The following is a 13973-nucleotide window of genomic DNA, read 5'->3' as shown; positions in this document are numbered from 1 at the left end:
CTAAAGAAAAAGACCTCAATTTTAGTTCCATGACTGAATAGTCAGATATTGCATATTTTAAAAATTCTTGTGGCACACCTGTTGAAAATCTGTGCCTGAAAGTATAACCTTTAATTGGGGGCAAAGCCTGTCTCAGGCCATGATTTCAAGCCTCCTAGGGCTCATCTGATGAAATGTGTTTAGCATGGAAACAAGAGAACATGGGCTCAGAATTGTCATCATTAATTTACTCCCATGGAGTTTTGCTTTTCTTTATTAAAGCAAAAAATGGATTTGTGGTTACAAAGTGGTAATTTCTTTCTGTCACTTGGAAGCTTATGGGCCTGTATTGTCCCTGAATTGCTCACAGAGTGCACATGAGTCATCTCAGGAGCCCTCCTCCTCCTTGTCCTTGTTGGGGTACGTGGGTGGGGCCATGACTGAAAGGGCAGGCATCAGGATGAAATAACAAGTATTGTAGAAAGACATCACTGAATCATACAGTGGATAATTTAGGTGGCTGGTGGGCAGTTCCCCTGTGCCATCAGTTCTGGAAGGAGCCGTGGGTACAAACATGACATTCCAAGATGTTCCCTCCCCACTTGGGCCACCTGGCTCACTTGGGAAAGGGACTATCATGGCACTGGTTGTAGACCGCAGCCCTGAGAACTTGAATGACTGGGTGCCACCTGATCGCTGAGCACTCAGGGCTTTCTTCTGGGTTTTTGATGCCTTCTCTATGTTTAATTTTTAGGGACTGTTTTGTAGGGGCTACCTGCTCCTTCTTCCTCTTTGGAGGTGTTGTGCTGATCCCTGACCAAGCAGCAGTAGTCATCCAGTTACCTCCTCTCTTGATTTTCTCAATGATCCAGGGTTTGTGTCCCTGAAAGTTGGAATTGTGGTAGATCTGAAACAAAATTAATCATTTTAGCCATTCTTGGAGAAAATATATCTGTTTGACATTAACTGGCCTCTCAGAGTCTTAGCCTTAGGTCATTCCTCCAGGTTATCTCTAAGGGGATGATAGTTTCATATGAAAATCTATACTTTCTCATATTTCAATATTATCTCATGTGAAAAAAGTTATCCCCTGAAATGAAACTCAGTATATCATTCTTCTTTGTCTACCAGGGAGATGTTCAAGTAACAGAGAATGTGGGAAATGGGAGAACTTTCTATTTTACCATTAATCTGCTGTTTTCTGGAGCATGAACTGAAGAGTCACTTGGGCGTATCTAGCTGAACCCATTGAGGTTAATCAGACAGATGAAACTCTTCAAGCTGTCTGATTCGAAGATTTTCTCTGTATCCCTGAGGCAAAGAACCTCCCTCTGGAAAATATTTTCTTCAATGATAACAGCGTCTCCATTTTTATTCTACTGCACAGACATGAAGGTGTCATCCTCCACTATCCTCCAAAGCTTCCTTGGGAAGGACAACCCAAGAAAAATGTTTCCTTCTTTGTTTGCAGCAATTTGGTTTGGGTTCTGTGGTTGCAGGTTGTCTTGGGAACTTGGATCTTCACTCTGGGCTTGGTCCCTGTGCCCCTCCAAACCCTCCCTTAGATCCACATTTGGATCCCAGCATCTATCAGCTTGGACCCTTATTGGTGGTGCTCTGTCCTCTGATGGGTCTTCTTGGCTTCATTCATCTCATTGATATTTCAACTAGCTATGGACCTGCTCTCGGTCAAAAAGCATTTACTACCAAGGATCATGTCACTGAACACTAGGGTCAGAAATGCCTTTGGTCACAGAATGGATATCCAATATATACTGTCCCCAAAATTCTGGAGTCTCTTGGTCATGGGGCAAACAACCAGAGGAATTCGCAGTCCTCTTTATTGTTCATGTGATGTCACAAAGCTGGTTCACAGTTGGTTTGGAGAGTAGGTCCTGGCAAAGTACAGAGCAGTAGATGGGTGTAGGGTCACAAGCTTCTCTCTTTTCAGAAAGTACAGAAAAATAGGGTTCAGATGGCAAGAAAGGGCTCTTCTCTGTTGCCAGGCACATTGTTTCATGTTGCTAGGCATTTTCCGGGTTGAGAAGTCATTATCCTAGCTCCACTCTCACTCCTACAGGCAGGGGAGGCCTGTCAATGGCCTCCTTAATTGCTCAAGGGCAAGACCCTAGTTGGTTCCAACTTGGTTATCACCAGGACTGCCTGGGTCAGATGGGCCCCTGGAAGACTGTACCTCCTAGAAGATAGTGGTGGGCCCAGTCTCAGTTGGTAGCACCCACCTCTGTCAGTCATTCTCCACCAGCTTTCTGCTTTGTTGTCTTCCAGCTGCTCCTGATGGTTGGTTGGTCCTCCTCAGATAGACTCAAACTAAGAGTCCTGTTTTCTTACCCAGGGTCAAGGTGCCCCAAGAGTATGGCTGGGCTCCCCCACAGGTGGGAGCACTCCTCCTGTTCCTGAGCCTCAGTGCAACTCCAAGCACTTCAGACACAGTGTTTCCCATAATGTTGGTGTGTGAATAGACAGTTGCATGCTCTGCTGTCCTGGGCAGCCCTTGCTTGAGCTCTACTTGACCCTGAGTCTCACTCCTCTCCATATCACAACAAGATTGGATTGTTTCCATTTCTTTCCCACAGGAAGTCTCTTCTTTCCATACAATGTGATTACTTTGGGACACCTGTATTTGCCTTCTTAAATCACCCTCACCAGTCCCTCAGGTTCAGCCTCCCTTGAGGCCTCCTCTATGTCCAATACACTTTCTTCAACAAGGTGATTAGGCTTTTGCTTTACCAGATTTCTGACCTCCAACTTCAAAATTGGGTCTCCTTTGGTACTTCCTCTTTTCTTGTATTGAGTTGGAGAGTAGGCGTATATTCAGTTCTGTTGAAACAAGCATTCCCTGATTCACTGTCACACTAGTCCCATTTCCCTTGCCAGAAACCTACCACATCCCCCAAACTGTGTGCCCCTTTCCTGCCATTGCCTTGAAGATGGATAGATTGAATCATTTTGTTTACTCTTGGGTTAAATATTTTTCAAAGACCCTACATTACACAGACTCACAACCAAGGAAAATTTGACTTGTTTAGCTAGCTGTGATTGAGGAAAGCTGATATGAAGATAACCATAAATGTATACTAGAATATAGACAAGAGTCTTGGAGTGAGGTAGGGAAAAAACAAATTCAAGTCATCTTCACTGTAGAGGAGAAGATACTATAGTGGTTTTGGTGATCCATGTTCCCTAGCTCTTTTGAACAACCTTGGTCTTAATACTTGATCTGTATAAGGGGACAGAGTGGTACCGTGGAAAGGCCCCGCCTGCTTGGGTCCTAATCCCCATTTCAGCTCTCCTGCTAAGTAGGGTCATTTTCCCTTTTTGAGTGTCAAACTTTTGTTTCTTGTTTTTGTGCTGAAAATGTTTAAAGTAGTGTTTTTATTCTTCTTCAAGTACAGTTGTCTCCATTTTACCTCCACCTAGCCCCACCACTCCCCTCATCCTCACCTTCCACCCTCAAACTTACATGCTTTGGTTTTATCCATGTGTCCTTTATACATCTTCCTTGATGGCCCTTCCCCTATTTTCCCCCATTATCACTCTCCTCCCTCCCCTGTGTTTACAATCACTTGGTTCTGTATTAAATGTCTCTGGTTATATTTTGCTTTCATGTTTCTTCTGTTGATTTGGTTCCACTTATAGGTGAGATCATATGGTATTTGTCTTTCACTGCCTGGCTTATTTTACTTACCAAAATGCTGTTCAGATCCATCAATACTGTCAAGAATGTTAGGAGCTTCTTCCTTCTTTCTACTGCCTAGTATTCCATTGTGTAAATTTACCACAGTTTTTTGATCCACTCATTTACTGATGGGCACTTAGGTTGCTTCCAGCACTTGGCTATTGTAAATTATGCTGTTATGAACATTGGGGTGCATAGGTTGTTTTGAATTGGTATTTAGGATTCTCAGACTATTATCCCAGCAGTGGAATTGCTGGATCAAAAGGCAGTTTCATTTTTGGTAATTCCATACAGCTTTCAACAGCAGTTGCCCCAGTCTGGATTCCACCAACTGTGTACAAAGGTTCCCTTTTCTGCAAAACATCTCCAGCACTTGTTTTTTGTTGATTTCTTCATGATGGCCATTCTGACTGATGTAAAGTGGTATCTCACTAAAGTTTTAATATGCATCTCTTCGATGGCTAGTGATGCTGAGCATCCTTTTGTATATCTCTGGGTCCTTTGTATGTCCCCCTTGAAGAAGTGCTTGTTCAGGTCTTCTGCCCATTTTTTAATTGGGTTGTTTGTCATCCTGGAGTGGAGTTGTGTGAGTTCTTTATGTATTTTAGAGATAAAACCCTTGTCCAAGGTATCATTGGTAAATATATTTTTCCATAGGGTGGGTTTCCTTCTCATTTGCTGAAGTTATTAGCTGTGAAGAAGCTTTTTATCTTGTTCATTATAAGTGTTTTGTTATTTTTTGTTGTTGTTCAAGTACAGTTGTCTTCATTCCCCTGCCCACCACCATGCCAGCTTACCCCAGCCATTCCCACTACCCATCCTTGATCCTACCCTCCTTTGGTTTGGTTCATGTGTCCCTTATAGATGTTCCTAGAACCTCTTCCCCTTTATCCCACATTATCTACCCCCCACCTCTCCTTTGGTTACTATAAGTTTATTCTTAATCTCAATGCCTCTGGTTATATTTTGCTTGATTGATTGTTTTGTTGATAGGTTCCACTTACAGGTGAGATCATGTGGTATTTCTCCTTCAACTCCTGGGTCATGTCACTTAGCATAAAGTTCTCCAGTTCCATCCATGCTGTTTGTTGAAAATGGTAGGAGCTCCTTTTTTCTCTCTTCTCCATATTATTCCATCATGTAAATGCACCATAGTTTTTTTTTACTCATTCACTTAGTGATGGGTACTTAGGTTGCTTCCAGCATTTTGACATTGTAAATTGTGCTCCTATGAACATTGGGGTGCATAGGTTCTGTTGCATCAGTGTTTCAGCGTTCTTAGGGTATAATCCCAGCAGTGGAGGTGCTGGGTCAAAAGGCAGTCCCATTTTTATTTTTCTGAAGAAATGCCACACTGTTTTCCACAGCGGCAGCACCAGTCTGAATTTCCACAAACAATATACTGGGGATCCCTTTTCAGCACAACCTCTCCAACACTTGATTCTTTATGTGCTTATGATGGGCATTCTCACTGCTGTGAAGTGGCATCTCATTGTGGTTTTAAATTACATCTCTCTGAAGCTAGTGATGCTGAGCATTTTTTCATATGTCTCTGGGTCCTTAGTATGTCCTTCTTGGAGACGTGTCTGTTCAAGTCCTTTGTCCTCTTTTTATTTAGGTGTTTTATCTTCCTGGAGTGGAGTCATGTGAGTTCTTTATGTACTTGGAGATCAAACCTTTGTCTTAGGTATCATTGGTAAATATGTTTTCCCATACGGTTGGTTCCCATTTCATTTTAATGCTGTTTTATTTAGCTGTACAGAATTTTTTTTTATTTTGATGAGATCCCATTTGTTTATTCTTTCTTTTATGCCCCTTGCTTTAGGGGACATATCTGTGAAAATATTGCTGTGTGGTGTATCTGAGATTTTCTTGCCAATATTATTCTATAGGGATTTTATGCTGTCAGGAATTACATGTAAGTCTTTTATTCATCTTGAGTTTATTTTTTGTGTGGTGTAAGTTGGTGGTCAAGGTCCTTTTTTTTTTTTTTTTTTTTTTTTTTTTTTCGGTGTAGCTGTCCAGCTCTCCCAACATCATTTGTTGAAGAGGTTATTTTTGCTGCATGTTATACTTCTGCCCCTTTGATGAATATCAATCAACCATAGATACTTGGGTTTATTTCCTAGCTCTCTAGTATGTTCCATTGGTCTATGTGTCTGCTCTTATGCCAGTACCAGGCTGATTACAGTGGCCATGTAATACAGTTTGATATCAGGTATTGGGATCCCTCCTATTTTGTTTTTCTTTCTCAAAATTGCTGCAGCTATTCAGAGTTTTTTATGGTTCCATATAAATTTTTGAAATGTTTGTTCTATACCTGTGAAATATGACATTGGGACTTTAATAGGGATTGCATTGAACCTATAAATTGCTTTGGGTAGTATGGCTATTTTAAGGATGTTAATTTTTCCAATCCATGAGCATGATTTATGCTACCATTTGTTTGTGTCTTCTTTAATTTCCTTCTTCAGTATTTTGTAGTTTTCTGAGTACAGGTCTTTTTCATCCTTGGATAGGTTTATTCCTAGGTAGTTTATTTTTCTTGTTGGTATATCAAATGGGATTTTTTTCTTGATTTCTGTTTCTGAAATTTCATTGTTGGTGTACAAAAATGCCTTTGGTTTTTTAATATTCAGCTTTTACCCCACTGTTTTGCCAAATTGACTTATTAGGCCAAGTAGTTTTTTTTTTTTAAGGAGTCTATACAATTTTCTATAAACACTATAATGTCACCTGCAAACAATGACAGTTTTGCTTCCTCCTTTCCAATTTGAATGCTTCTTATATCTTCTTGTCTGACTGCTGTGGCTAGGCCTTCCAATACTATGTTGCATAGAAGTGATGAAAGCTGATGTATTTGCCTTGTTCCTGATCTTAATGATGAAGCTTTTAGGTTTTGCCCATTGAGTATGATGTTGGTTATAGGTCTCTTGTATATGACCATTTTTATGTTGAGGAATGCTCCCTCTTTCCCACTTTTCTAAGTGTTTCTATTATAAATAGGTATTGCACCTTATAATATGTTCTTTTCTTCATTTATTGATATGATCAAGTGATTTTTGTCTTTCATTTTGTTTGTGTGATGTATTATGTTTATTGATTTGTGAATATTTTATCATCCTTGCATCCCTGAGATGAACCCCACTTGGTCATGGAGTATGGTGTTTTAATGCATTGCTGAATGTAATTTGCCAATATTTTGTTGAGGAATTTTGTGTTGATATTCATCATTGATATTGGCCAGTAGTTTTCTTTCTTTATTGTGTCTTTATCTGGTTTGGGGATTAGGATGATGCTGGCTTCATCAAAAAGAGTTTGGGAGACTTCCCTCTTCTTGGATATTTTTGAATAGTCTGTGAAGGATAGAGATTACCTCTTCCTTAAATGCTTTGTAAAATTCTCCTGTGAAACCATCCCATCCAGAGATTTTGTGTGTCAGGATATATTTGATTAATGTTTCAATTTCATCAGCTCTTATCAATCTGTTCAGGTTCTGCATTTCTTCATTTAGTTTTGGAAGATTATATTTTTCTAGAAATTTGTCCATTTCATCTAAGTTTTCAAATTTCTTGGCATATAGTTCTTCATAGTAATTTCTTACAATCCTTGGTATTTCTGTGGTATCAATTGTAATCTCTTTTATTTCATGTCTGATTGTGTTTATTTGGGTCCTCTCTCTTATTTCTTGATGAGTCTGCTTAAAGTCTTGTTGATTTTGTTTATCCTTTCAGAGAACCAGCTCCTGGACTTATTGATTCTTAGATTTGTTCTTTTTAGTCTAGGTCATTTAATTTTGTTCTGGTCATGGTTATTTCCCTCTTTCTACTTGCCCTGAGCTGTATTTTTTGTTTTTCCTCCACTTCTTGTAGATTTATGCTTAGGTTGTTTATGAAATGTTTCTATCTTTTTAATGTAGCCCTGTATGACTATGAACTTCCCTATCAGAACTGCTTTAGTTGTGTCCCATAAATTTTGAATGGTTGTGAGATGATTTTCATTTGTTTACAGAAATTTTTTATTAATTCTTTGATCTAACTCTTAACCCATTCATTGTTTAATAGCATGGTATTCCATTCCCATGAATTTAAGTGTTTTTGAGTTTTTTCATTGAAGTTGGTTTCTAGTTTTAGTCCCTCATGGTTGGAGAAAATGATTGATATCATTTAAATTTTCTTGAATTTGTTGAGGCATATTTTGTGTCCTATCATGTGGTCTCTCTTTTAAAAAGTTCCATGTGCATTTAAAAAGAATGTGTATTGTCCTTTTTTGGCATAAAGGCTATGTGTGTGTGTGTGTGTGTGTGTGTGTGTGTGTGTGTGTGTTAGATTCATTTGATCTAGAGCATTGTTCAATGTCACAATATCCTTGTTGATGTTTTCTTTGGAAGATCTATCCATTTTCAACAGTCGGGTGTTAAAACCCCCTGCTACCTTTGTGTTGTTGTCAATATCTTTCTCAAAGTCCTTCAAGATTTTCCTTATATATTTGGGTGTTCCTATGTTGGGTACATATATATATAATGTTTATGTCTTCTTGATGGATTCCTCCCTTGAGTATTATGAAGTGTCCTTCTGGGTCTGTTTTTATGGCCCTGGTTTTGAAGTCTATTTTGTCTGATGTGAAAACAGCTACCCCAGCTTTTTTTTTTTTTTGTCCATTTCCTTCAAATATGTTTTTTTTTTCCCAAACCTTCACTGTCAGTCTGTGTAGAACTTTTGTTCTCAGGTGGGTCTGTTGTAGGAAGCATATGTGTGGGTGATGCTTTCTTATCCATTTAGCTACTCTATGTCTTTTGACTGGCACATTTCTTTCATTTACATTTAAGGTTATTATTGTTAGGTACTCATTCATTGCCATTTTACTTCCTTCATACCTGTGATCCTCTCACTCTTACTCGTTTTCTTCCTCTTCTAAAAGCAGTCTCTTTATCATATCTTGCACTGCTGGTTTGGTGGAGGTGTATTCTTTGATCCTTTTATATCTGGGAAAATCATTATTTTTCCTTGCATTTAAATCAACAGCCTTGCTGAATTGAATAGTCTTGGTTGCAGGCCTCAGTTTTTCATTACTTGGATAATTTCTTGCCATTCCCTTCTGGCTTGCAGTGTTTCCATTGGGAAGTCAGCTTCTTGCCTTATTGGGGCTCCCTTTTATGTTACTTCCTGCTTCTCCCTTGATGCCTTTAAGATTCTTTCTTTGTATTGGAAATTTGCCATTTTATTATGATGTGTGTTCAATTGGGCCTCTTTGGGTTCTTCTTGATTGGGACCCTCTGTGCTTCCTGGAATTGTGTGACTCCTTTTCTCATCAAATTAGGGAAGTTTCCCATCATTATTTTTACAAACAGGTTTTCTATCCCTTCCTTCTTCTCTTCTTCTTCTGTATCATACAGATATTATGTTTCATGTTGTGCTGCAGTTCCCTTAACACTTTTTATTCTTTCTGAGTCCTTTGTCCTTTTCTTTCTCCTTCTAGGAATTTTTTCTACCTTGTCCTCCAGCTCACTGATTTCATTGTCTGCTTCACCTAGCCTGCTTTTGATTCCTTCTACTGTGTTGTTCAATTCAGAAATTATATTCTTCATTTCTTTTTTAATTATTTTATTATTGTTAAATTATAGTTGTCTGTATTCCTCCCCCCACAAATCAACCCCACCCTAGCCAAACCCACCTTCATCCCTTGCTTCCACCTCCCCTTGGTTTTGTCCACATGTTTTTTAGCATTGTTCCTGTAAACCCTTCCACCCATTACTTCTTCTGGTTACTGTCAGATTGTTATTGATTTCAATGTTTCTGGTTGTATTTTGCTTTCTTTTTTCTTTTCATTTGTTAGGTTCCAGGTAAAGTTGAGATCATATGGTATTTGTTCCTCACTGCCTGGCTTATTTCACTTAGCATAATGCTCTTCAGTTCCATCCATGCTGTCTCAAAGGGTGGGGACTCCATCTTTCTCCCTGCTGTGTTGTATTCCATTGTGTAAATGTACCATGGTTTTTTGATCCACTCATTTACTGATGGGCAATTAAGTTGCTTCTAGCACTTGGCCATTGTAAATTGTGCTCATATAAACACTGGGGTGCATAGGTTCTTTTGGATTGGTGTTTCAGGGTTCTTAGGATATAACCCAGGCAGTGGAATAGCTGGGTAAAAAGGCAGTTCCATGTTCAATTTTCTGAGGCAACTCCAAATTGTTTTCCATAGTGGCTATACCAGTCTGCATTCTCACCAACTGTGCACTTGGGTTCCCTTTTCTCCATGACCTCTCCAACACTCATTTGTTGATTTTTTTGTGATGGTCATTCTGACCAATGTGAGGGGTTATCTCTTTGTGGTTTTAATTTGCATCTCCCTGCTGGCTAGTGATGCTGCTGATCTATTCATATGTCTCTGGGCCCTCTATATGTCCTCCTTGGAAAATGTCTCTACAAGTCTTTTGCCTATTTTTAATTGAGTTTTTTTCTTCCTGGAGTGGAGTTGTGTGAGTTCCTTACATATTTTCGAGATCACACCCTTGTCTGAGGTATCATTGGCAAATATGTTTTCCCATATAGTTGGTTATTTACTCATTTTAATACTGTTTTCTTTAACCATGCAGATGCTTTTTAATTTTATGAGGTTCCATTTGTTTATTCTGTCTTTTATGCCCCTTGCTTTAGTGGACCTATCAGTGAAAATGTTGCTGCATGGAATGTCTGAGATTTTCCTGCTGTTTTCTCTTAGGGCATTTATGGTATCACAACTTATATTTAAGATTTTTATCCACCTTGAATTTTTATTTTTGCGGCATAAGTTGGTGATTGACTCTCATTTTTATAAATGTAGCTGTCCAGGTCTTCCAACACCATTTCTTGAGGAGGCTATATTTTCTCCATTTTATGCTTCTTCCCCTCTGTCAAATATTAATTGACCAAAAAGACTTCGGTTTATTTCTGCATTCTTACTGTGTTCCATTGGACCATGTGTGGGTTCTTATGATAGAACGAAGCTGTTTTGATTACTGTGGCCTCGTAATATAGTTTGATGTCAGATACTACAATTCTATACTTTATTTTTCTCTATCAAAATTGCTGCTGTTATTCAGGATTGTTTATGTTCCTGTGTAAATTTTTGAAGTGTTTATTTTATATCTGTGAAATATGTCATAGGGACTTTAATAGGGGTTGCATTGAACCCATATATTGCTTTGGGTAGTATGGATATTTTGATGATGTCAATTCTTCCCATCCTAGGCAAGATACATGTTTCCATTAGTTTGTGTCTTCCTAAACTTCTCTCTTCAGTGTTGTGTAGTTTTCTGAGTACAGTTCTTTTTCATTCTTGGTTAGTTTTATTCCTAGATACTTTCTTTTTTTGTTGCTATATCCAATGGCATTTTTTCTTTGATTTCTGTTTCTGATATTTCATTGTTGGTGTACAAAAATACCTTTGATTTCTGGATATTGATTTTGTATCCAGCTGCTTTGCCTATTTCACTTATTAGGCTGAGTAGTTTTTTGGTGGAGTCTGTGGGATTTTCTATGCACACTATCATGTCATCTCTAAACAGTGACAGATTTGTTTCCTTCTTTCCAATTTTGATATATTTTACTTCTTTTTCTTGTCTGATTGCTGTGGCTAGGACTTCCAATACTATGTTGAATAGGAGTGGTAAAAGTGGACATCCTTCTCTTGTTCCTCATTTTACTGGGAAAGCTCTAAGTTTTTGCCCTTTGACTGTGATGTTGGCTGTAAGTTTCTCATATATGGCCTTTATTATGTTGAGGAATGCTCCGTCTATTCCCACTTTGCTGAGTGTTTTTATCATAAATGGGTGCTGTACCTTATCAAATGCTTTTTCAGCATCTATTGATATGATCCTGTGATTTTCTCTTTTGTTTTGTTTATGTGATATATAACATTTATTGATTTGTTAATATTTTACCATTTTTTACATCCCTGATATGAATTTCACATCATCATGGTGTATGATCTTTTTAATGTATTGCTGGATTTGTTTTGCTAATACTTTCTTGAGTATTTTAGCATCCCTGTTTATCAGTGATATTGTCGTGAAGTTTTCTTTCTTTGTTATGTCTTTATCTGATTTCGGGTTTAGGGTGATGCTGGCTTCATAAAAAGAGTTTGGGAATCTTCCATCTTCTTGGATTTTTTTTTTAATAATCTGTGAAGGACAAGGGTTAGCTCATCCCTGAATATTTTGTAAAATTCTCCTGTGAAACCATCTGGTTCAGGGCTTTTGTGTGTTGGGAGCTTTTTTATTATTCCTTCAATTTCATCAGCTGTTATTGGTCTGTTCAGGCTCTCTGCTTCTTTTTCATTGAGTTTTGAAAGATTATATTTGTCTAGAAATTTGTCCATTCCATCCAGGTTTTCAAATTTCTTGGCATACAATTCTTTGTAGTAATTTCCTACAATCCATTGAATTTCTATGATATCAGTTGTAATCTCTCCTCTTTCACTTCTAATTGTGTTTATTTGGATGCTCTCTTTTTTTTTTTTTTTTTTTCTTGATGGGCCTGCTTAAAGGCTTGTCAATTTTGTTTATCTTTTCAAAGAACCAGCTCCTGGATATATTGGTGGTTAGAATTGTGATTTTAGCCTCTGTGTCATTCAATTCTGCACTGATCTTGGTTATTTCCTTCCTTCTACTTGCTGAGGGCTGTATTTATTGTTGGTCCTCCAGTTCTTGTATGTGTAGCATTAGCGCATTTATTTGAATTGTTTCTATCTTTTTTAGGCATGCCTGTATCACTATGAATTTTCTTCTCAGGACTACTTTCATTGTGTCTCATAAGTTGTGGATTATTGTGAATTCATTTTCATTTGTCTCCAGGAACTTTTTGATTTCTTCCTTAATCTCATTCTTGACGCATTCATTATTTATAGCATGTTATTCAATCTCCATGATTTTGAGTGTTTTTCCTTGAATTTGGTTTCTTGCTTCAATCTCTTGTGGTCACATAAAATTCTTGATATATTTTGTTTTCTTGAATTTGTTGAGGCTTTTTTGTGTCCTATTATGTGGTCTATTTTGAAAATGTTTCATGTATATTTGAAAAGAATGTGTATTTTGCTTCTTTGGGATAAAAGGCTCTCTCTCTCTACATATAAGTTAATTCCATTTGATCTAGGGCATTGTTCAATGCCACAATGTCTTTGTTGATAGTTTGTTTGGAAGGTCTATTCATTTTTTTTGTGTGGGGGGTGTTAAAATCCCCTACTATAATTGTGTTGCTGTCAATATCTTTCTTGACATTGTCCAGGATTCTCTTTATGTATTTGGGTGTTCTTATGTATTTGGGTGTTTATATATTTACAATATTTATTTCTTCTTGATGGATTCTTCCTTTGAGAATTATGAAGTGACCTTCTGGATTGCTTTTTATGGCCCTGGTGTTGAAGCTTTCTTTGTCTGATATGACTATTGCTACCTCGCCTTTTTTTCCCCTGTCCATTTGATTGGAATATTTGTTCCCAGCCCCTTACTTTCAGTTTTTGTAGGTCTTTTGCTCTGAGGTTCATCTCTTGTAGGCATCATTTGTGTGGCTCATAATTTCTTACCCAGTCAGCTTTTCTATGTCTTTTAATCGGGGCATTTAATCCATATATGTTTAAGGTTATTGATAGTTACTTATTCATTGCATTTTTTTTTACCTGTACTCCTGCTTTTTCACTGTTTTTTTTTTTCCCCGTACTTAAGGCAGACATTTTAATTTTTAATTTATTTTAATCCTTGTTCAAATACAGTTTTCTCAATTTTACTCCCATTACAGCCCACCCACCCAACCCTCCCCACTTCCCTCCCATTACCACCCTACCCCTAGTTTTTGTCCATGTATCCTTTAAATTTGTTCCTTAAAACCCTACCCATTCCCCCCTGAAATTCCCTCTTCTCTCCCCTCTGGTCACTATCAGTCTGTCCTATATTTCAGTGTCTTTGGTTATATTTTGCTACTTTCTTTGTTTTGTAGTTTAAGTTCCTGTTAAATGTGAGATCATATGGTATTTGTCTTTCACTGCCTGGCTTACTTCGCTTAGCAAAATGCTTTCCAGATCCACCCAAGCTGTTCCAAAGGGTAGGAGCTCCTTCTTTCTTTCTGCTGCATAGAATTCCATTGTGTAAATGTACCATAGTTTTTTGATCCATTCATTTACTGATGGGCATCGTGGTTGCTTCCAGCATCTAGTTATTGTAAATTGTGCTGCTATGAACATTGGGATGCATAGGTTCTTTTGGATTGGTGTTTTAGTGTTCTTAGGATATAGTCCCAGCAGTGGAATTGCACGGTCAAAAG

General features: G+C 38.0%; 1 protein-coding gene across 1 annotated transcript; it reads right to left on the bottom strand.

The window, feature by feature from the left end:
- Positions 1 to 366: 366 nt before the first annotated feature.
- HSFX3 (heat shock transcription factor family, X-linked member 3) lies at positions 367 to 3479 on the bottom strand. Its single transcript, XM_036016348.1, is given in 4 exon segments — positions 367 to 716; positions 823 to 886; positions 1164 to 1620; positions 3442 to 3479. Coding segments are annotated over 4 exon segments (909 nt in total).
- Positions 3480 to 13973: the final 10494 nt, after the last annotated feature.

Source organism: Phyllostomus discolor, chromosome X (genome assembly GCF_004126475.2).
Source record: "Phyllostomus discolor isolate MPI-MPIP mPhyDis1 chromosome X, mPhyDis1.pri.v3, whole genome shotgun sequence".
Classification (NCBI taxonomy): domain Eukaryota; kingdom Metazoa; phylum Chordata; class Mammalia; order Chiroptera; family Phyllostomidae; genus Phyllostomus; species Phyllostomus discolor.
This window is presented reverse-complemented; position numbering and strand designations above follow the sequence as displayed.